Here is a 25,430-nt window from a genome sequence, read left to right on the forward strand (position 1 = left end):
TCTAAAATAGTTAATGAACATGCTGTCCTATCTGTAGTACTTGCTACATAACTTTTAAGGTGTCTCTCAGCATTGCTAAGCCACTCTCCATCATCTTTGAAAGGTCATGGAGAACAGGAGAGGTGCCCGAGGACTGGAAGAAAGCCAGTGTCACCCCAGTCTTCAAAAAGGGCAAGAAGGAGGACCCAGGGAACTACAGGCCAGTCAGCCTCACCTCCATCCCTGGAAAGGTGATGGAGCAGCTCATCCTGGAAGCCATCTCCAAGCATGTGGAGGACAAGAAGGTGATCAGGAGTAGTCAGCATGGCTTCACCAAGGGGAAATCATGCCTAACCAATCTGATAGCCTTCTGTGATGGAATGACTGGCTGGGTAGATGAGGGGAGAGCAGTGGATGTTGTCTACCTTGACTTCAGCAAGGCTTTTGACACTGTCTCCCATAGCATCCTCATAGACAAGCTCAGGAAGCGCAGGCTAGATGAGTGGACAGTGAGGTGGATTGAGAACTGGCTGAATGGCAGAGCTCAGAGGGTTGTGATCAGCGGTGCAGAGTCTGGTTGGAGGCCTGTAGCTAGCGGTGTCCCCCAGGGGTCAGTACTGGGTCCAGTCTTGTTCAACTTCTTCATCAAGGACCTGGATGAAGGCACAGAGTGCACCCTCAGCAAGTCTGCTGACGATACAAAACTGGGAGGAGTGGCGGATACGCCAGAGGGCTGTGCTGCCATTCAGAGGGACCTGGACAGGCTGGAGAGGTGGGCAGAGAGGAACCTCCTGAAGTTCAACAAAGGCAAGTGCAGGGTCCTGCACCTGGGGAGGAATAACCCCATGCACCAGTACAGGTTGGGGGTTGACCTGCTGGAAAGCAGCTCTGCCGAGAAGGCCCTGGGAGTGCTGGTGGACACCAAGTTAAGCATGAGGCAGCAATGTGCCCTTGTGGCCAAGAAGGCCAATGGTATCCTGGGGTGCATCAGGAAGAGTGTTGCCAGCAGGTCGAGGGAGGTGATTCTCCCCCTCTACTCAGCCCTGGTGAGGCCACATCTGGAGTACTGCGTCCAGTTCTGGGCTCCCCAGTACAAGAGGGATGTGGCACTACTGGAGCAAGTCCAGCAAAGGGCTACAAAGATGGTTAGGGGACTGGAGCATCTCTCTTATGAGGAAAGGCTGAGAGAGCTTGGCCTGTTTAGCTTGGAGAAGAGAAGGCTGAGAGGGGATCTTATCAACGTGTACAAGTATCTGAAGGGAGGGTGTCGAGAGGATGGGACCAGACTCTTTTCAGTGGTGCCGAGCGACAGGACGCGAGGCAATGGGCACAAACTGAAACACAGACACTTCCATCTTAACATGAGGAAAAACTTTTTCACTGTGAGGGTGACAGAGCACTGGAACAGGTTGCCCAGAGAGGTGGTGGAGTCTCCTTCTCTGGAGATATTCAAAACACGCCTGGATGCAATCCTGTGCAATGTGCTGTAGGTGACCCTGCTTGAGCAGGGGGGTTGGACTAGATGATCTCCAGAGGTCCCTTCCAACCTCAGTGATTCTGTGATTCTGTGATTCTGTGATTAAGAGGATAAAACCCATCTGGTAAAGGAAGACCTGCTATTCCACGTCTATGAAATCTTCCATCAAAGAATTCAAACAGCTACATAGTAATAAAGAACAATATTGTTATGGCTGCTAAGACGCGGCAATTTTGAGCGATCTGTGTGATGTGAGCATTAGGGGATAGCACTAATTTGCTAAGACTTCACAGTCGCTAAAGCTTCGCTAAAGCTTCAGTTACAGCTAAAAAGCTTCTAGTTTAGACAGTAAGAACTCTCAGCGGTTTGCACAGAAATGCTGACATGCCTAACAGAATCAGCCATTTTTTAAGAAGATTAAGATACGAAGGTTAAGATTTTGGGGGTCCACAGGTTATCTTATTATCCTACCCAGTGTTAGCCTCTGCTGCAGAGTTCCCAAGTCTGTTCTGCTCTCAATGGGCCCAATAACATAAGAATTCCTTGTCATAGTAAAAGCTAAATGGGACAGCTGGTAACTAAAACACCCTTGGAAGCTTAGTATTACTTTAATCATATACATAGTTAATTATATACTCTGCAGAGCCAAAGATGCACATGTCAGTTCATAATTATGTGCTGGGGATCAGAGACAGGACCGCCTGAAATTTGTAAGGTGCATTTTTAATGTCAGCACTGTTAACTGAATTTATAAATACAAAAAATAATTGAATATTCACATAAAATATCTGAACCGGATTTTTCTATATAATATTATAAGTGACAATTACAAGTGAAATTCTAGGTAGCAATCTGCACAATACTTACTGTAATCATTAAGAGTAAATTAATCACACACATAATTTTGTCTTGGAATAGCTAAAGAATTAAAAAGTAACTCTCACACATAATCATTATGCAAAACACAAAGTTTGCAATGTGTAAGAAACTGAAGCACCTAAAATATTACTTTGAAAAAACAAACATAGCTTAAGAGTTACAGAAGCTAAAAACATTCCAAAAATTCTGAATATAAAGTCATTAAACAGTGAAAAATGTCTCAAATAAGAATAAACAAATAAAAGAGAGACTAAGCTAAACCCATGAAGGTCAAGTTCCGAGCTGGAGTGAATTCTACTGTCAAATCACAGTTCTGTGAACATGGGGTTTTTATAACAGAAGTGTTGATGAAACCTTTATTGTATGGGTGAGAACCAAGGAAGCCAGAATAATATACTTTGACAACCTTCTCGACTGAAATTATTTTCATAAATAGCAAATTAAAATGAGCCATTTTTAAAGAGAACTTTTGCAAAATAACCACTATCTGAAAAATACATATTATTTGCAAACAGTGGGTAGTAATGGAATGGAACCAAGAGTCAGCTTTTGAAGCACAGAGCTAAGGAACCATTTTGTAATGCCTGAAGAGATTTTTAAAACTCATCTAAATACCATTAAACATCTGCCCTTTTTCTTTCATTGATTTAAACCATTTCTGAAGACTCATGATTCAAAAAGGTAAAGATGGTAATTTAAGAACCATGGGGAAAAATTTCTCCCTGGGGAACTTTTCAGAAATGCAGCCACCAGTCTCTGATAAGTGATGAATCTGCTGTGGTATTGCTTTCGTACAGTATAAATTTATCTGGCATTATCTCCAAGTAATGCATGCATTATTTCACTCAAAGACAGGATACTACAGCTAAGGCAGCAAACAAAGGAGGAAAGTAGAGAAGGGTCTAAAGCAGTAGGTTGTTTTTCTCTGCAGAGGAAGTGAGAGCCCTTGCATGAACATTTACAAAAACTGGAGGCATAATTTAACAGCTTGTTTGGAAATCCAGTTCAGTGCTTCTTTTTGAGGTTTTTTTTTGGGGGGGGGGGGGGGGGAGGGGAAGAGACCTGGTTCTTACTGCTGTTAAAATATTTTCCATACAAGGAATTTAAAGAACTCTCACAACACTTTTTAATACAAATAATTTCAGTGTTTCTAAATATTTTGCTTTCTAGATGATTAATTCGAGGGCATAAACCCATAGTGCCATTCTTTTATTTCTGCTTATGAAACATCCTTTCATATAGAGTTGTCAACTTAAAAACAGAATGGATCACTGAAGAAGTCAATGCATAGTGATTTACACTGTTTGTAAATGTCACTTTTTGTGGGGAGGCAGGAAAATATTAATATGAATTAGATGACCTGAATTATTTGAATACAAACCTACATATACATTAACCTTTAAAATGATACACAAAATTATTTAATTGCCCCAAATCTCAACTGAACCAAAAGTCAGTAATCTGCACATCACACACCCCTCAGTGTGAAAAACCACATAGCCTTTTTTTCTCACAGGAAAAATATTTCAATTACCTTGGAATGTTTCAAAGTTTAAGTAATTTTTATCAATATTTAATTTATGAAGTGCATTTATAAGATGTGCTCTAAATAAAGTAGACATATAAAGTAAATATTCTGTTTCTGTGAACAGTATCATTTATTATTTATATGTAACATTTGTATCCAGACCTCTCTCTCAATAAACTATTTAAAAAGATTCATAGAAGACATTAGCAAACTTACATAGTGTCAGATTCTCTACTCATGCTGAGGAACCCTTTTATCCAAGTGGCCATGAAGATTTTAATCAGTAAGATACAGTTCAAGTGGTAGAATCAGGGTCAATAACACTAAACCCTCAACCCACACTCTAAATTACATCTTGCATACTTGATCAGGGAAAGACTTATGGATTGTGCTTCTAGGCCAGACGAACAGCTCTTCAAATCCAGCAGACACCACTTTATCTTGCAGAGAGTTAAGCTACTTCTTTATCTTCCCCAGTAACCCATGGAAAACAATTTTTATTTATATTTTCTCAATTTGTCCTGCCTTCTTGCTGTGCTCTGAATCCAAACAAAAAGTGTCGCTGCTGCTGTAATGTATTTTTCAGATTAAAAATAATATTAAATTTGGGTGAGGACGTTCTGGTGCGGAGATAGGAAGAGGACTAATAATAGAATTGCACTTTTCCTTTAAATCTTTTAACATAACATGAGTATCATCTATAACAATACCAATCTAACTGAATTAGATCTAACCAAATTCCTGTCAAAATCTGGCAGAACTAACTTCACAAGCTGCTTAAATTGAACAAAAAAGCCCTTTCTTCTAACACACTTAAAATACACTACTCTTTGTTTTAATAAAATATGGTCTTGCATCATAAGAACTAATACATAAAAGCCTACTACAATTTTTTCTAATATTTTGTGTTATCAAGCCCTCTCCTAGAGACCCCCTTTGTCCTGTGTCACAACACAACAGACAAGCAAAACAGCACCAGGCATGTTTTCCATGACGACATTCCTACTGGACTTCCAACCTGCAGGGCTAACACTGAACACAATGAACCAATTTCCATTTATCACCAATGGTGTCAGAATAGAAGACAAAATGTTCTAGTTAAGAGAAAGAAGTAATCTTAGTTTTCCCAACACTGTTCTTAGTTCCCAACACTGTGTGTAGAAAGCATGAAACAGGCCACAAAATAATGCTTTGCAGCGACCAGCACCTCCATGGGAACCTGAGCTTCTCCTACAAAAGTCATCATCATAGACACAGAAATTGCTTAGGAAAACTAAATCTCTGCAGTTTTAATAGCAATGGAATACATTCTTCTCAGGGAGTCTAAATTATGGGAGGGTGGGAGCACTGAAGGGTTAATAAAGGTTCAGCCCAGTTTCATTTATACCTATGGTTGGATAACAGTGACCATCGAATTTGAGGCAGTCTCTCATCCCTTTCAGCTTGTGAATGAACTGTGAAGGTTAGTGAACTGTTTGTTCTACTACTGCCTTTCCTTTGACTTTTTGAGGTACAAACACAGTATCACAATGATTGAACTCATGGAAAGCTACTGGGAGTTGATAGCTGGACCAGGAGGTGCACTTACCTTCCAGTGGATCTTTATTTAAGCCCAGCTGGCTAATAATATATCGAGGGATGTCTGTCTTAATACCTTGCCCCTCTTTAGCATGGCCTTCAGCTGCTTCCAGAAGATAGTAAAACTCTTCAGGATCAAATTCCTAGAAGAAAAATAAATAATCACCATCACTCCTTCTTGCAGAAACTGAAGTCTTAAAACCTAACATAAAACCTTTCTTTGCTTCCTCTATGGCAAACATTTGATATTTCCCCTACTAAAAAACCAACACCTCATTATTCTACTACTAGTAGCCTATTATTCTTTTACGATTGCGACATATTGCAACATGCTGTAAGTGATGAAATTTCAGACCATTATTACAGAGCACTATCTTATAAGCGCAGGAAGTTCTCTGCCCCAAAAACTTCCCATAATATTCAGAATGAAATGACCTATAACCAGCAATACACCATTCGATGATAAAATTTCACATACAGAATACTTCACCTTCCTGCTGCCACTTGCATATAAAAATCTACTATTGAAATAAACTGTGTAAATATATTGCTCTCTGCTTTTACTTCTAAAAAATTTTTGAGGTATTTTTAATCCATATATATGTACTGTGTTTTATGGAAAATACAATTAAATAAATCATTAGCTTTAGAACCAAGTTCAAGTAATAAGTTGCTGAAAACAGTATTTGAATTTCATTGATCCAATAGTTCCAAATCTGGAAATGAAACAGTCTCCTTCAGGAACCAACTATATTATTATAATCATTTATTCCATGCCTAAAAGGCAAGCCTCAAACAGTCCCTCTCAAAGAGAGAGGAAAAAAAATAGAAAACCAAAACCTTGCCTCTCCTCTAAGTCCCCTGCAGTTTATTTTACTACCTTAATATATGATAAAAATGGAAACAATTGAAGCGAACTAAGAAAAGTTTTAAAAGTTTTTGTTTTGTTTTTTTAATAAACTCTCACTAACACTATCTCCCTGTATTCATGCATAGTTTAAAAAAAGAAACAAACAAAAAAATCCCTCTCACATAGCCCTTACACTCTTCAAGATGTTCTTGTCTACCATAAATCATGACAGGTGCAATGCTTATAGAGCGAGAGTCAGTAAGAATTTCTCCAGTGAAAGCAGTTTAAGTCATGAAACAATGAGGCAATGTTACAGACTTTTTGCTGGCATAAGTCAGTTCTGTCAAAAATTTCCGTAAAAGCCAGGCAAGCTGCTGAGCTGGTTAGCTTCCCTGCAGACCATGTGTTGGCCTGCCATGACTCCCTGGGGCTTTAGTCTGTCTGCTGGGTCACAAGGCTCCTGGCCTGGCTCTTTAGGCTATCCAGGACTTGGGAAACGCAACATCCCACCCTGGAATACAGCTTGAGAAATTAGGTAACATCTTTCACTTTGGAAACATCCAAACAACTACCAGGAGGAGACACAATTTACTGAAATGAATATCTTGGAACTTTCAGTCTTGTGAAAACAATCTTAGGTTTTTTATTTTCCATGAAAGAATTTTCAACATCTGCAGCCCTACTCCAACAGATCTTCCACAAACACATGAAATACCCAAACTCTCTTTATTAGCTTGAAGTCTCAGGAGGTTGCTAACTGCCTGGAAACCTGAACTGAGCGCTAAACATTATTTTAGCTTTACTCGCCTCATCTGACATGTTGTTGCATTCTCCAACTGAACCACTTATATCTTACTCCCCAGCACTGAAGAACACCGCAATGATGTATGCCAAGAGTTCCTATCCACCTTCATTAAGGAAATATTTTCTTCTCCTTACCTGTATCAATGGCTGAAATATTTATAAAGCTTCTCCTCCACTTGTTAGTAAGTCAGGGCAATTACAAAACAGATAGCTCTAATCACATGGAAATACACACACACACACAGTTATTTAGAAGCATGGAATTTATTTCCTAATCTCTATTTTTACTTTTGTGTTTAATTTCTCATGTACAGAAGTCACTTCAAATGGAAGAAATCTCTCAGTATTTGGCAGTAGCTCTTGGTACAAACCAAACAAGCAAAAGTTTTATTCATATGATTAACAAATGAATACAAATAGGTGCTCACATACCATGAACACCTGAGCTAAGAGCACTATAAGCAAACTGACAGTATTACCTTAAGGTATCTGAAGCTTCTTGTGATAAAACCACTGATTTCTTAGTGTTACAAACTTGCTTACAGAGGCTGAAGTTTTCCCTACCTAGTATCTATTTCAGAAAAACTTTCTAAAATATCAACCAGTACGATTCAAAAGTTTCCAGAGGGATACTATGGAAAACCAACAACATCGTTTTTTCAAGATCAAAATATTCCAGTTACTTTTATGGGTAGGCTTAGCACCATCTTGCATTAGAAATGTGTTTTTTGTGACAGTCTGCCTAAATTGTTTCAAGCTACCTGCCTCTGAAGAAACATACTCTGCAGAAACTTGTTAAATTGCAGCTAAAATCTCCTATACATCTCATCCAAAATAAGAATACTCCGAGGGAGCCGTGCTGACTCTCTCTGCAATCACTGCTCTGCAAAGCTGAACAGTTGGATAGTTGGATGCAGCTAGGCGCCAGAACTAGAGACACTAAAGTGACACTAGTGACACTGAAGCGTCACAGGGAGCACAGGTCTCTGAGCCAACAGGACAGGTAATGTGTTTAAGGGTATTTTCACATGTGTGGTGACAGAGAAAGGCAAGGACAAGAGGGAAGACAAGACAGATCATATGAGAAATTGGAAAAAGGGCTGGAGAAAAATTATGTGAACCCGGAGAACAGAACAAGAAAAGCCATTCAGGAGTGGAATGAGCATTATGATACCTTTGAGGGGACAGGGCAAAGGAAAAATGCTTGTGGTTTGTATTCAACAGCAAAGTCAGGACATGCTAAGGTCTCCTCTCCTCTAGTATCTGAAAAATTTTTTTTTCCCATCAGCTGCACGCTGATTAAGAGCATATACCTTATTTTACATTTCTTCTGAACTTTAAGTCATGAACAAATTGCAACTGGGAATACTGAGACATGATGTTTCCCAAACAAAACAGAGTCAGCTCTCAAAACGCCCACAGCTGATCTATCTAGGTCATGGATTAACTGTGCCACAGATGAACAGACACAGCACAGAGCCAAACCAGGCTGGAAATACTTACTAGCTCAGATTCGGTGCCATGCAAATGCAGTTATGCCACTTTCAGGCATAAGTTGAGTCTAGCAGCAGGTTAGTGGCTCTCGCATAAGCAGAGCCTTGCCAGCCTCAAATAGCTATGTGCAGCATCAACACTGTGAACCTGGCACTGGCAAGCACAGTGGCTCAACAAAGGCAGCTCGGGCTGCGCGCCAGGCCTGTTGGACTCAGGTTGGGACTTACATGGTATTTGGGTGTCTAAACATTCTCCCAAGCACAGTGTTCTGCGTGGATTTATTAGTTCCATTGAACAACTCAAGCACATTGGTGCTCAGCGCGTATGAGCAACTTCCCGCACCTGAGCCACCCCAGATATCACAGCATGGGGAGGCAAGGCAGAAACACTCCCATATGATCTCACATGAGCTAGCCCAGTCTAGCAACATCAGTGCTATGCTTACGCATAAGTAAGTTAACTCTTGTTTATCTTACGGTCCCCAGTGTAACTCAGCATCTGTACATTCACATACCCTAACCCCCTTGCTGCGTCCCCGCTGCCAGTCAGGTGCTACAGAGCTGACTGCAAGCTGCTTATAGCCCAGGCAGTTGCTGAGTGAAACAAAATTCTGAAACTGGTAAGAACAATGATGACAATGAAGGGAAAGCCACTGAGCAAATAAGACTCTGGAACAGACTTCCCAGGAGAAAAGCAAAGCCAAAGCAAAATAACAACAACAACCACCACCAACAACAACCCACAACACAACCAACAGAAAAACCCAACTGATTTTAAGCATGTAAGGTATTACATTTGCAATAGAAGGAACTAAACACAACTGCAGGAGGTCCCTGACAGTCCCTTGTTTTTGAGCAAAAAACAAAAAGAATCCCAGCAACAAGGAAACTCAGCCCAGTAGTTTGAACGGTTAAAAAAAAAAAAGTGTAAAGGGCCTTCAATACTAACCAATGAGATTTGCCATAGTAACAAGTAAGAAACCTACTTACAGTAAGGATCACCTTACCAGACATTCCAATAAGCGAGCAGGACGAGCAATAACTATTAGGATCTTTCGGACTAGTTGCTTAATAAATGCCAGTTCTCCACTCTCTGATCGCTCTTGAGCCTAAAAGACGGAAAGAAAGGGATAATTATTCAATACTCAACTCAGAAAAGTGGGATCAGGAGAAATCTGGCACACCTCTTGCAGGTTTTGAAGCATGCGCTTCAAACAGTAATTCATCTTCAAAATGCCTGCTGAAATAACAAGGATTTGAGCAAAGAAGCAACATTATCATTTCAAATTGAAGTCATCCCATGCGTACAATTCTAACACTGTAATAACAAAAGTGACTACAATTTCAAATGGATACAATATCTGCATGTATTAACTTAGTATTATTATTATCAGTTTTGGATAACAAGAGACTGCATTTCAATACAACATATGTCTACATGTACAGCTGTCTCCCAGCTTCAGTTATTAATTTTAGGATGAAAAGAAAGCTGACATATGTAATATTAATAAATATAAGCAACATCCATGCCCAACTGAAAATGATTTCCTATGGCCACGTCATACTAAAATGACCTAAAAATAGGAGACACTGCTAATTCTTGCACAGAGAGGCCAAATACAGGTATGTGCAGAAAGGAAGACAACGAGAAATTGAGTTCTGCAAAGATGACAGTGACAAAGGGGGAATAATGCTATAAAAGAATATATACAAAAGAAAATTGCTTCTGGAAGGTTTGAAGAGATTTGCACAAGGGCCTGAACTGTGTTTCAAATTTCTTTCAAACTTTCTCATCTATGAACAAAGGGCATAATTTAAGGACCCTAATGAATGCAAAGAAGCCATATGTTCTTTCTTCTGCTTAAAATATATTGATAGCCCTTCACTCTAATATCAAACAAAGCATTTCTTTGCTCTGAACAGTAGAAACTGTACACCACAGTTTTTCCTAACCCTCTTGCTTATTCAAAGCCAAGAAGAGAATTCAAAGAAAACTAACCAGTTAACATTTTGAAAGTGATTAATATGAACAACTAGGTACTTTACATAGATAATATATCTTAAATTTAAATTTTCGGTATTGAAAATTCTACAGAAAATATAAAGCTACATAGTGGAACTCCCCCTCAACTTTAGCACTGTAATTTGACCCCCCCCCCTTATTCTGAGAACAATTAATCTGTTAAAAACACACACACACACACACACACACACAGAACCACCAATCTAGCACTCCGCAATAGGTTTTGGAAGAACCTTAATCAGACACAACCATATTTATTCCACACACTAAATCCAAAGAGAACTCTTTTGTAAACAAAATACCTGCCTATTTTAATCACGAGCAAAATGTAAAGCAACTTTGTACGGCTTTGTAGACACTTAGGTGTGTATATGAACAGAAGATTCAATACATGTGAAAGAAGGATGAAGCAGGAAAGCTTTCAGATCCCCTTGACCTTAGAATTAAAAAAATGTCAGCCGAACCAAACTGCTCAAGCCTCAGGGGAGTCTCTCCCTGGTTATGTAAAGCAATCACAGCATGCCAAGTAGCAGCAGGAGATGCAGCTTTCTGCCAAATGTCACAGCTGGGAACTGATAACAAAAGTATCACAAGAATCCAAAGACAACTGAGTTGTGCAAAAAACAAGTTTTCTTATAGTCACGTTAAGTTATTGACAGGTACTCAAAAGATCCTTTGAATAATTTAAGAAATTAAATTGTTACAAAGCAAGAAACTTTTACATCGTACATAATTTGCATTACAGAGTATGATAGCAATGATTTTTATATACAGCGTGGAAAATAACTCACTAGAGATTTTTTTTTAACCAAATGAGCCAACTTATACTCTAAGCTCTACTTACTGCACAGCCATTAAACACATTTAACACATTATTGTAAACACAATTCAGTGAATCTTAACTTTTAAGACATGTTTCTTTGTATTATGACACTCACACTAGCATAACGTAATTCATAGTCAGGTATCTCCAGTCAGTATCTTGGCCAACTCTGCCCGCACTTTGGCATCATAAAAACGAGCATTTCACTTAGTTCAAATTTCTTTTTGATTAGTTAGAAAAGTGCCATGAATTTTCCCTGCTTGAAAAACAGAGTTTCAATACTCCAGAAATACTTCATTGATGTGTCAGTTTTTGCACTCCTTTATGAAGGGAAAAAGTTAAAAATTCAGAAGTTGTAGAAATTAGTAAAAGGGAAAAAAAAGCTATTTACTAAATAGAAGTTAACAAAAAAGCAGCACAGAAAGAATCAACCAAAACCTTTAGAAATTGCTCCTGCATTTCAAAGAAAGCAGAAGAAAAGACGTAAATTAAGACAGGCAGGATATCTTAACATCTCACTTGGCAAATTTCAAGTCAATATCAAATCTGCTGGTCTGTCACAAACCCTGGGTCATAATGCCCTGTCAATCATTGGGTGTGAATCCCACACAAACAGCAGTATAGCATCTAACATAATCCTTGTTTTAAAAATTATGTATTTATAAATTAGTGACTTATGCCATAGTATATTCACTTAGTCAGCTTCCAAGTTTTTCTTATCCATTTTGCTGACTAATTTAAGGCATTTTTTAACACTTTTAGAACAGTTTTTTTTGTTTGTTAATAGACAGTTTAATTATGAAAGGAATATTAAGAATATTTTAAAGAATTAAATAACCTTCAGCTAATGGAAAGCTAAAGGCTGCTGTCTGCTTTCTCAACACAGCAGGCTATTAGTAGGGTTGATAAAGTGGAAAGAGTATATGTTTCCTCATTTATCCATAGTAAATGGAACTGTGAGTCTCCTCATTTAAGGCTTATGCACACACTTCTCTAAGCAATTTATAACTTGCAATGCATAACAAAATGCTATTGTTCCTGAAATCTTTATAACCCATTTATCCCAGAGTAGTACACTAAGATGCCTTATAGTCCTTGTAGTGGTCATTATGCAGACTAAAATGACTATGAATACCACTTTGACAATTATCTGAGTGCAACAGTCATGATTATTTCAAGGCAACAACTCTTAGGCAAACAGATTTAAACAATTTTTCAACCAAAGATAAGAGTAATCTCATGGCTCATACCTCCTGCAGCAATTTGTCTAATTTCTGTTGTAATTCAAGGAAGTATCGTGACGTGATGAGGCCCTGGTGGGATTTATCCAAGCAATCTCGAGCTAGTTCTATGATCTGATGGTGGGTAAAACTGAGCACTCCATCTGCCAGGGGAAGGACGTTATCTGGAGAATGATTCGTTATAATATCCCGAAGCCGTTCTTCCATCTGGGCTGTGGCCTACATACAAGTACATACATGATACAAAAAAATCAGCTTTTCCTGAAATTCTAACAATGTCAAAGCATACTTCTGATTTTACATTTCTGTGTCGCCTAGGAAGATATTTTGGCACACTATATGAAATGGCTAAAGCAAAAAAAGCAAGCAAATAGAGAGGCAAAATGACAGATGACATTTCCCCACATTACTGGTGCAAAAAAGCAACAGCCTTACTATTCTGTTATGCACATCCTCCCTGATGTCTGCCACCTGCGATACACTGTACAACAATCTTGTGATGATCACGCAGCAGGACTAGAATAACACCCATAACAGTAAACCCTTAAGTTCAAGTCAAAATAAAAAAGGAGAACTCATAAAGGTCTCCTTTGTCTGTTCTGATAAAACTGTAGGTACTACAAACCACAGCATCTTTCTTCCTTTCATACAGGTTATACCATGAAACTACTTCCCTGGGCAGTGTTTGAAAGAACATTAACCAATAAAAACGCAGGCTCACAGATCCTGTAATATGTGCACGCAGGTTACTAGATGCATCTGCTTTATAGAACCAAGTGTCTGTTTCTCACAGAACCGCTGACACTAAAGACATTTCAGTATTTTCCTTATTAAATAGTAACCCAACACCTCTTAGTTCATATCTCACCCATTGAAACAAATGGGTCATTTCACACTTCAGATTATTGCTCAGCCACTCGGCAAATCCAGACAAATATCTCTTCATATTTCAGATCTTCTGTTTTGTGGGCACTTTTTGGAACTATATCAGCTTTACTTTATATTATTTATTTATTGGGAAACATCAAACTCCTAGAAGCAACTGAGAATGCAGTGCTCCTAGCAACATGCCTGCACCTTGGAATTCATCTGTATCTCAGATCTCTGGACATGACAGAAACCTTTTCTCATTTGGTATCTTGTAGTGAAACCCTCATAACCCTGTATTGATCTTCACTATTAAAGTAAGTATATAGTGAGTGTTAAGAAAATATAAGAAATGCCACTGAAGAAAGGAATTTGCAGGTATATCAGTGAATGCTGCACAATGCTGAGCAACAGAAATATGTTCTGTTCTAACTTAATATATACTTACTGCAACTATACACCACCTATTGAAATCAAATGTATCACAGCTTTCCAATCAGCAGAACATATTACCAGCATGATTCGTTTCCAAACCAGTTCAGCAGCTTTGCCAACTGAATGTCCAGTTCTCAGCAGGATTTTTCTTCACTGTGACAATAACAGCTTGGTGATACTTTATGAAAGACATTACAGGCTTGGGTCATTAGTTCCCATAACAAAAACACCACTTACTTAAAGCCTGCGTTGCCTATTAGTTTAGATACAGGGTATCTTAAATATAATTCATTACCTTTGGGAACCTTTCCTTGTAGACATGGTTCATCATTATTATTTCATTGTCACAGCAGGCAGGAGAACGTCCAGGGCTGCAAGCAAAGCAAATTATCCCTTTTAACTTGTCTCACCATGAATTAGAGTTAGTTTTTATATTTCTGTACAGTTTATTTGCACCAAAAGGTAGCATAGACTTCACTTGAAAGCTACATTCTCTAATCAATTTCTGCTATTTCCGACCAGGCATTTAAGATTATTTCATGTGCTGGACTTCTAATTGTCAATGTTTTCTTAGTTTATAACTACACTTCAGTATACAGTTTTGCAACACTCATGACATTATCTTTTCTCTAAAGGGACCTTGAGATATATTTAACTCATGAGACAACAATCAATTATGTGTATTAACTATACCTGCCCCTTTGAAGGTAACATACAATCAAAACAATGTAACCTGACCAAGTAAAAATGCAAGCTATGAGTAAAAAGTGTTGAGAAGAATTCAGGAGTCTTTTTTTTTTCTTAAACAGATTATAAAAGAAAAATCAAAATGACACTAGCTACTTCCAATCTGACTGGCAAATAAAGGCAGCAACTTCCTACAAACAGTGCTATACACACACATCGGTTCCATCAATACCAGGAGCACTGTGCACTTGCAGGAAAACAATTCATAAAAGGTACCCATGGCCTTGGCTAACATAGTCAGTTATCACTTTTTTTTTTTTTAAATAAAAAAAACTCCATCTCATTTTCTTGGGTTGGTGACCCTGACCCATTCAGCCTGGTCTAAAAGATGCAGAATAAGAATCACAGCACAGTTGAGGTTGGAAGGGACCTCTGGAGATCATCTAGTCCTATCCCCTGCTCAAGCAGGGTCACCTAGAGCACGTTGCACAGGATTGCGTCCAGGCAGGTTTTGAATATCTCCAGACAAGGAGACTCTGCAATCTCTCTGAGCAACCTGTTCCAGTGCTCTGTCACTCTCACAGGGAAAAAGTTTTTCCTCATGTTAGGATGGAACTGTCTGTGTTTCAGTTTGCGCCCGTTGCTTCGCATCCTGTCGCTGGGCATCACTGAAAAGAGTCTGGCTCCATCCTCTTGACACCCTCCCTTCAGATACTTGTACACATTGATAAGATCCCCTCTCAGCCTTCTCTTCTCCAAGCTAAACAGGCCCAGCTCTCTCAGCCTTTCCTCATAAGAGAGATGCTCCAGTCCCCTAATCATCTTTGTAGCCCTTCGCTGGACTTGCTCCAGTAGTGCCACATCCCTCTTGCACTGGGGAGCCCAGAACTGGATGCAGTACTCCAGATGTGGCCTCACCAGGGCTGAGTAGAGGGGGAGAATCACCTCCCTCCACCTGCTGGCAACACTCTTCCTGATGCACCCCAGGATGCCATTGGCCTTCTTGGCCGCAAGGCGACGTCGGTGGCTCATGGTCAACTTGTTCTCCACCAGGACCCCAGGTCCTTCTCTGCAGAGCTTCCCTCCAGCTGGTCAGCCCCCAGCCTGTACTAGTGCATGGGGTTATTCCTCCCCAGGTGCAGGACTTTGCACTTCCCTTTACTGAACTTGATGAGGTTCCTCACTGCCCATCTCTCCAGCCTGTTGATGTCCCTCTGAATGGCAGCACAATCATGTGGTGTATCAACAAAAAGATCCCACAAAAGCAATGACATCTTCTAGGAGAATTTTTATCATAATGTGTTCTTGCATGAACAGAAGAGCTGAACTCTGGCTTTCCAAAGGGCAAAAATGAGCAATAACATCTGTCTGAATATATCACAATAGTAGGTCCTTTAATTGATATGGACAATTTATTACCTGTACCCATAGGCAAATCAGAAACACTCAGGACATGGTAGAGACATAATTTCATCAAAACACTCCTGCAGCATAATCAGCTCCCTGAAAATACCTCTATCTTTTTTTCCCCTAGAGTGATTGTACATGTTCTGTGAGTTCATATGAAAGATTTTAATTTTTAAAATGTTAAAAAAGAAATTGAAAAGTGTGGCAATACATATAAAACTTTTTACATTTGTGACTTGTAATGTAAAGAAACATTTTTTTTCCTTAGTAACTATTCTGCTGTTTCACGTAGGTAACAACTTCATTTATCATAACAGCCTAACACAGAATTTTAAATAAAGTAAAAATCAAGAGAGTCAAAATATATTACAATGAAATGGTGAATCCTGGATTTTTGTATACCTGTAGAACTATTTTTAAAACTCTGAAAGGACCAATACAACAATAAAACTGTAATACTTCCTTTTTTTCCTCCAGTTCTTCAAAACTTATCTGTAATATTATTCTCCATTTTCCACATCCCACCTAACCTATTCTGATCTTGTATAAAACACATTTGCACAAATAGCCAGGGCAAAGGAAATGGAAGAGGCCTAATTTTTAGGAAACAAGCAACTGAAGTCCATCTTAGTTAAAGACAGTAAATGAATGCACTCCTCCTACCCCTCAGCTCTTTACCCCATTTCTTTCTAAACAGTCCTAGAATATAAATAAATTTAAAATTACTTCTCCAAAGAAAGCTTCTATTCTGTAAATACTTTGAACACCAGAACCAAATCAGAGCTACAGCCAGCTCAGTAATGACTAGCTCAACAGCACAGTTCATGTGGATGGAAGTTATTAGCTACCTCCTTTAAGCCCTACCATACAATATTAACCACTGAAATAAGCAATGATCGAAACAACAATTTAAGTATTATTAAAGCAACAGATTAAGAGGATTATTGTTCAGCCTCAAATTCCTTACTTCTTGTATTATATTACAGCAATTTTGAAAATAGCAATAATCAGCGAATGCCCCCAATGTACAAAACCATGATGCTTCAGAAGTATATAAATTTAGGTTCAACCACTATTTCCAGGCAGACAAACTCACCTGAGGCTTCTGGACCTAGGACGCATTGGAGTGGTCCTGCATCTGCTGTCACTGGCAATGCTTTCAGTGGTACAGAAATGTTTAGACAAAAAATGTAGTTCATCAGGTGTTGGTTGGTATGGTAACTGGTGTAGCTTCTCTTGGGAGGAACAGGATGACTACAAGAGAAGGGAACAGAAGTTTCAGACTGAAAAAACACTTTCAAGACTATATTCACTGCTCATGAACAAAGCCATTTAATTTATAAAGTATAGCTTTTTCTCATGCTTGACTACCAGTTTAAAGAAGAAAATAATTAGTCTTGACTTTTAGATTTGCTATACATTTAGCTCATAAACTACTTTAGCCCCAGAAGAAAGAGACATTGCATTTCAAAAGTTCAAATTCCCTCAGTCTAACGCAAAGATGACATCTGGTGTCAGTAATACACACCAACATTTAAGGAACATTTTAAAAAGGGCCTACTGAAAATTATTTTAGGAGGACAGAATAAGTATGATAGCAGTAGAGTACAATTTACTGCCACAACACAAATTGCAATTCTAAATACTGAAGTATTTGGTTGTCTAAATTTGCTTTTAAGACATTATAACTGCTTCATAAAAAAGTTAAATATAATCCAAATTCTTGCTGAAAATTTTCATATGCCTTTTTTTTTTTTTAATAGAAACCTGTACATCTAAAGTGAAGCAAAAGAACTTAATACATGTATCAAGACAGGTTCTATGACTGACAAAAATGAAAAATTACATTTAAAACATTTATTTAGTTTAAAAACACAAGATACAAACAGTTATGAGATTGGAAGTTTTACCACAATACCCAGCCTTGCAAAATTGCAAGTAAACTACATACTATACAAAGCAATGCAGAGCAGATGATAATACTATCATACTTTCCTGTCTTTTATACAGCATTGCTACCTGAGCCACATGAAATGTTTGGTGTTGAATTTTGAAACTTCACTGAGCCTGCATTTGATGCCCTCATAAAGAAGGTGAACATAGTGCAATACATTTACAAACAAGCTTGCTAATTAGGACTTATTAGTGAAAAGACAGTGAGATGCTGTTTCTGGTATCAAAGCTGGTTTCCAAGATAGCTTGATCACAGATATCTTTGTATCACTGCACCATGCTGCTTGGTGCCATGTAGACATACCCTATATTTTACTTGGGGGAAAGAGGCGGGGGGGGGCATGAAAGACCACCTCCTTTCCTGCAGCTGACTTTTTCAACAAAATGAAATTCTTCTGTATGTCAATCTTCATGCTGTGCAAACTACCGTTCTTATCGGGCTTCTCATAAAAGGCATCAAGGCCCCTGCCTTGCTGTTGTTTTATTGGTGGCCAGCACAGTAAGAACTTCTTCACTGTATCATCGCCAGTGAGGGAAATCAATAAACTTTGATACTGTACAGGTGTTGTGCTACATTGCTAAGGTCAGCAGGTAATATCCAGCCTGTTAAGCACAGAAACTAGAGTCTTCATAATTTTCTAGAAACTTGTGTGGTGAAAGCTGAACCTATCCTAAATCTTGAGAACTCAGGAAAAGATTATCACACTAGACCTCACAAAGTCATTTCTTAAAAGAAAAAAAAGAAAAGAAAAAAAACCCACACTGCCGGGAAAGGTTAACTCTCACAGGACTGGCCTACATGGGAAAACTGCATCACATCAGAACAAGTTAAAGTTAGCGAGGCTGCAATATCTTCCTTTGCTGCAGGGGAAGAAGCACGCACACCAAGAATTTACTGCAGTGCGCTTGATACACAGTAACTTGTCAAGCCACAGTAACTCACTTATGAGCTTCAGTCTTAGGACAATATTATGCATAATTCAGCACACAGCATAGATAAGTTTTCTTACCTCACACTATGGCAGCTAGTTGCAGTTAACCTTACAGCATATTTCCTAAAGCCACACTCAGCAAGTTAGAAGATATTCTAGCACAACATAATTACCCAGTAGAAATTGTCACACATGCCTATTTCTGTAAAATCAATTTCTATCTCTTAGACTTCACGGGATTCTGGGAAATGGGGAGGATAACAACCTACATCATGCTTTTCCTCATATAAGGTGTCAGAAAGTCTAGATGCAACAGGATTAAAGAGAAAATCTTTCTTTCACTAAGGTCGCCCAGTTGCCTCAGGACCATCACAGGCATAGACCACGTTTTCTTGGAGGTTTGAATTCAGACCTCTGAACAAATCCAAATTCTCACAGCAAAACTCTTATTTAGCTCTCATAACATTCAAGAAGAATAGCTCTTTCAAAAATTACTTAAGATTTAGTATATATTTAAAATACATAATCTCAGTGCATCATGAGAAGGCAACTTGTTCAAACAACAGAACAAATTCAGAGCCAGTATCACCTAATGCAGCCCCAAAAGGCTTTCCTCATCTCCCTACCCCACTTCCCCATCTGAATAAGCTTCCAAAAATATAAGCTACTGGCAATAATATGCAACTAAATATTCTCTCATTTTATTGGTTTTATGGGTTTGCCCTCCTAAAGATACACAGATCTCTTCTACCATATCTCTTAACTGGCAAGATCAGATCCATCTTTGCTAGAATACAAAAAAACCAAGAGTTTCCTTTCAGTTAAACAATCTTTGCAGGAGCCATTTCCATTCACTTTCAGCTCTGTTGTGAGAACTGGAATATGTGGTACTTGCACCACTTCTAAACCCATGAACTTCCATTAACTTGATAAATCCTTCAATCTTGTCACTCCCAATATAAAAAAAGTTATGAAAAAGCAGGCTTAACAAGACACGGTGTGCTGCATTCATCAGAACAAAATCATGATTACTATAGACCTTTCCATCCCTGCTTTGACCTTCCGTTTATCATAAAGATCAAAGTTTTGTTCCATTACAACGTGTAAAAACTGTTCCTGGTCTAAAATTGATAGATCTCTGGATTAAGTGGATCTTATTTATCCTGTACTAAAAAGGAAGCATGCTCTAGGCACACTTAGGCTTCTGTTTGTGGAGTGGTCTCTCATCATTTCTATGAATTTGTAAAAATGCAGAGGAAGAGGCTGCATAATGCTAGCTGTTTAAGATTCTGACAAAGTACATAAAACCAATTAGATGAGCTACACTTCCAGTTTTCATTTTCTGATTCAAGTATTACATCCAGTGGGTAAAAAACAAAAATGAAAAATATCTCTTCCAAGTAGCAAAGAAATAGTGACCACGTCTTAAAATTCAGAGGTTGTAGCAGTGCTTTCACATGGTGCATCAACAGTAGAGGACAAGTCAAAAAGAAGCAAACAAACAGCCAAACAGGAAAAAAAGATGGAAATACTGGGCATCGATTTTACAGCCCTGGTTTCTTCAACAAAACTCAAACTTATTTATTAAACAAAAAACCTCATCACCACCACCAAAAAGAAACCCAGATTTCTTTCCACAATTGAGGAACTGTTCATTCAATGCTAAGGAATACATCTATATCTATAGGATGTGGTCTAGTCAGGAAATATGAGGACTCAACAAGCAATCTATTACAGAGGTTAAGATTTCTAAGTCCATATATGACAGCACTATACTTTTTCATAAGTAGTATGGAAAGAATGTAGAACTATTCCATGGTCCAGCATGCATGCAATAGTTAGTAAACCTAAGTGGGAGCCAAGAAATAAGTAAATGAACTAGAATTACCATTTTAAAATTGCAGACAGTCAAGGAAAAAGCCTATGCCTATAGCTTGGAAATTAAAATTGTGTTTTGATATGTTTCTGACACATAGCTTTTCATTTCCTTTCTAGCACAAATCTGTTTCTTATAACACTGATGGGGTTGCTATAGCAATTACTTGTTATCTGACATAACCTCCCTTATGGCAATATATTTCAAGTGATGAGCACAGCACATTTGATCTAGTTCCAATGAGAGATGTCTACACATGCACTACAGAAACTAGTTAGGGAATTAATGTGAAATCAGGCAATTTGCTTGGCAAAAGCAAGATCTACACAAGGAGGAAAGTAGAGGTCAAAAATCAGTGTCGCTGAGGAACGGTTCTTAAGATACACTAAATCCCCGAACTCGATTTGAAGTCAGCAAGACAAAGATTTGACTAAACTTTCCAGGAACCTTTGCAGACAAAAAGAGAGTTGTTCATAATATAAAACAGTCAAGTTTTATCAGTCTACAGGATGTGGAACTCGCCATCTTCACAAGAATAACAGAACACACCCAAGGAAAGAAAAGGCTTACTTAAATTGTAAAAGAAGCATTTAGAAAAAGAAATCATATGAAAGGTCTCCAATAATATTGTGTGCCATGCATAAAACAGTACTTTTGTCAAAGATCAAAGCCTATAGGTACAAAACAAGGCTAAAGAGACCAAACTAATAATTTTTGAAGAGTCACAGTTGGATCTACAATGACGAAGCCCCCTGTTGTAGGAGATGCAGTAAGTGTCAAAAATGCCCACTATTTGCCATTTCTGAAGCAGGTTTCATTCTCAGCTGTATCTCCCCAGTCTCTCAGATGTGACTATCAAGAGGGATTGCTTAGTTCCAGACTGTAACATGACCCAGTACTTCCTCTCCGGCAGAGGTGTGTGTGATGTGCAAAACTACAGATTCACGCTTCTCTGGCTGCCTAGCTACTAAGTAACAAAGTTACTAAGTAATTGCCATCATGCATTTCACAACGCAGTGGTGCATGCATGGGTGGGTGGCAGGTTAGCCCAAAATGAGATCAGTTTTAAGACAAAGTGACTGATCTAACAGGCAAAAAACTAACAATGTAGACTATTATATTTATCCTATTGTGCATCCTAAGGGATTCACCTCTTCTAATTATAGCCATCCAAAAAGCTAATATCTCATCCAATATTATGCACTAACATCTCACCATTGTCAAAAGTAGAGAGACTGCAAGTGCCTGATTCATCCCATCTTAAGACAGGAGTCTAAGGTAGGACAGATGAATCACATTGTGGGGTGCTTTCTCTTTCCTTTCATTATCAAGGAAGCCTCACTTAGACTGGATACCTGACTTCTAGATGGTAAAAATAAGGCAATATGACTCCCCTCATAGTGATCTACAGATCAAAAAGGGGCAGTTAAATACTACATCCCTTCCAGAAAGAAAGATCTCTAAGCAAAGCATACATTGCCTTAAGTTTTTCTCTACTTCTAGAATGTAAAAGTTATGTTTTCCAAGTTGATTCCAAGTCTATCAACAGTAACCAAACTTGCATTATCTTCTCCTGCAAGAAGCAAGCTGTATTTGAGAAGATACAGCTTATAACAGAAATATATCTGCACAGCAAAGTAGGTACTTACGGAAACAGTTGAGCTGGGTGTATTTGTACCATAGCCAGAAGAAGGGAGGGAAGCCAAAGACCAGCGGCGACCATCAGTCCTGTTGTGAAACTGAAGTTAGCAAATGCACACTGCAGTATCCTTACACAGAAACATCTGTGAAAGTGTTTTTGTGTAAAACTGCATTCCAAAAGCATGATATGAACAGGGTTTTTAATAGAGAGTAAACTTTCACGGGGGATCACAATAAACAAACATTAAGCAAACATGACTTAGGCTTTGGGATTTTTAGGGCACATTTTGTTTTTCTAGTTAAAGTCTATGAGATGAAACAACTAGAAAGCAAATGAACAGATCCATAGAACTTCTCTCAAAAATATGCACTGAAAAAATGGACACGGGAATCTTCATAACTCTCTGGTCCATTAGATGCAAATTAATGAGAAGCAAATTAAAAACTTGGGAACAAGCACAATCCACAATGCTCTAAACCACAGAATAACCACCACAGTCGGCTTGAAATATGAGGGTAGTTCTCTACAGTGTGACATCAAGCAAGCTAATGTCACAAAACTGGAATGGTTAGGTTAGAACTTTAACTTGTTAAAAGATGTATGTAGATCAGGAAAAACTATTTTTCTGCTAAAATCATGCTTTCTCAGGATAAAAAAAATTCATAGCCAAACACAATTTCTATTTTTCATAACTTCAGGTGATCTACACACAGACAACACGGAATTTAAATATTCAGAGACAAATCAAAAAGCAGCTATAGGATTGGTGTTTGGATTTTTGAGGAGGTAACATTTACCTGTCATTTCGGTGCCCATGACTGGAGTACAATTGTATCAAATATGTTAAAGAAAAAAAGCAAAATAATACATATATAAATAACAAAATAGGATTTGTTTTTAGTAATATACAATATGATAGTGGGGAAGAAGAGGTAGGAGAAATCAAGCTGTGTTTTACAGTCAATATAAAATCAAATCTCAAGTTTGATTTTGCTCAAGAGATATAATTCTGTTAAGGAGAATTAAAGTAGTGCCAAATCAGGAACCTAAACTTTTTGGTTCAACTTCCCCACCCTTCAAGATAACAACAACAACAACAACAACAACAACAACAACAACAAAATCCACATCTCTCTATTCTAAGGCCTTACTTCCTACTCCCATTTATCCATGTTACAACTCAAGTCTCTGGGATTTGAAGAAATAAAGCCTGAGAAAAGAGTCAAGAACTATATCTGAATTTTGTCAATGACATAATACAGTATATAACTAACATTGTTGCACATTAAAAGGGCCATGCTAAATAAAATAAAAAGAGCATGTGGTAGAGGGACTGCTGACTTTTCCCAAGACTGAACTCTGGAAGAAATGCTCTCCTCCTCTATTTTTTAATTCATTAATTCTCCTTCCTTGCTCTCCTTCCCCAGGTATGAATAAGCATCCTCCTGATGAATGAACAATTTCAAAAAGAGTTTTTTCTCCCTTTTGGCTCAGCTGCACAAGCTAAATTTGTTCACAGTTGATAGAAAAACAATCTGGAAGGTATCTAAACATGGCTAAGACCTGTATATTCTGCAGCTGTGAGACAGAAAATACTTCCTTATTAAAGGATTTAGATTGAACAGGGTTCCTGCATCAACACAGCAATTCCCAATCACAAGGGCCATGGGAGATGGGAAAGGGATATCACAGAATGTATCTGGGAAGCAAAGGATGGAAAATAACATCTCCATAAGAACATATAAAAAGATAGCAAGCGCCTGAGCATTTTCCTCCAGACTGCCCTACCGTGCTTCCCTCTGCACTACAGAGGCCTATCCGCTTGCCAGAAGCTTTGCAAAGCAGGATCTGTTGGCAGCTCACATGCTGCTAAATGCTGGGCTCCTACGTACTGGCAGAAGAGGCCTAAGTGGCTGCTACCAGAAGCAGAGCTACCTCCCTGCATCACCACGGCAGAGCCGGGCTGGCGAAGCCGACCCTCGTGCTGCGGCAGAGGGAGCTGAGGAACGGCAGCCGGCATCACGGCAGACGGACAGGTACCTCCCTGATGCAGTGCTGCAACTCCCTTCTGCTGCTGCCTGGCTTGGGCTGCATCGGACGTGAAACAGCTACCCAGAAGCAGTCCTTTCCCATGGGACACCTCCAAACCATTGCCTTTCTCTGTCCCTCCCTTCCTCTGGGATGGGTGGATGAAAGAGGACTGTCCATACACCTTATATCACCTCACCTCTGCTCCTTCAACACACCATATCACATGCACATACACACACACACTGTCCTTCCCTTCCTTTGTACCTTCATTAAATATTACAAAACATAAAAGGAGTGAACTCATAAGTTTGAAAACAGCTGCAATGAACACACAGGCCCTTTTACTACTAACATGCGTCCTATTACAGGTTATATGAAGATAACCATGACACATGTACCAAAACAGTAAGAAAATTTTTATACGAACACTGTTTTAAACTTGGTGCTATCAAACATTTTTGCTGTAAACAAAAACCAAAAAGCTTCCACAGGAAACTGGTCTAAAGAAATTTCTTGAACCACACAGAGGTGGTTAAATAGTTTGAAATCACAGAAACTTCTTGTGCTAGCATTCCTTTAAAAGAAAGATTTTATTTAAAACTATTTAAAATTTTTCATTTTAAACTTAACAACAATGCCCTTAGAAAACTCTAAAAATGGTCAAAGTCAAAATGAAAGCCTGATAGACAAATTCATTTCTTCCTCCTGAATTTTGAGGTTTGCAGAAGCATAATGATTTCAACTTTCTGTTGATTACTGGTGGGACAGGAAAACTACTTCCTGTCTGCTGTATCTCTAAAAAACGTTCACAGTCTTTCACATCTGTTTTCTCCATTATAAGCTATTTCAGTGCTTAATGAATCTTTCTAAAAATATGTTCACAAAGAAACATAATCTAAAAAGATATATCTTTCCTTTCAGATAG

At 38.5% G+C, this 25,430-nt stretch overlaps 1 protein-coding gene across 1 annotated transcript in view; it reads right to left on the reverse strand.

The window, feature by feature from the left end:
* Positions 1–25,430, reverse strand: part of MAST4 (microtubule associated serine/threonine kinase family member 4) — a 99,087-nt gene that overhangs the window by 43,794 nt on the left and 29,863 nt on the right. The window contains exons 5-10 of the mRNA XM_067316435.1: positions 22,482–22,560; positions 17,168–17,325; positions 14,273–14,348; positions 12,685–12,894; positions 9,596–9,697; positions 5,452–5,584 (exon numbers count right to left, since the gene is read on the reverse strand). Coding sequence (XP_067172536.1) covers positions 5,452–5,584; positions 9,596–9,697; positions 12,685–12,894; positions 14,273–14,348; positions 17,168–17,325; positions 22,482–22,560 — 758 coding nt within the window. The remainder of the gene's footprint in view (positions 1–5,451; positions 5,585–9,595; positions 9,698–12,684; positions 12,895–14,272; positions 14,349–17,167; positions 17,326–22,481; positions 22,561–25,430) is intronic.

This window comes from Apteryx mantelli, chromosome Z (genome assembly GCF_036417845.1).
Source record: "Apteryx mantelli isolate bAptMan1 chromosome Z, bAptMan1.hap1, whole genome shotgun sequence".
In the NCBI taxonomy this organism is placed as follows: domain Eukaryota; kingdom Metazoa; phylum Chordata; class Aves; order Apterygiformes; family Apterygidae; genus Apteryx; species Apteryx mantelli.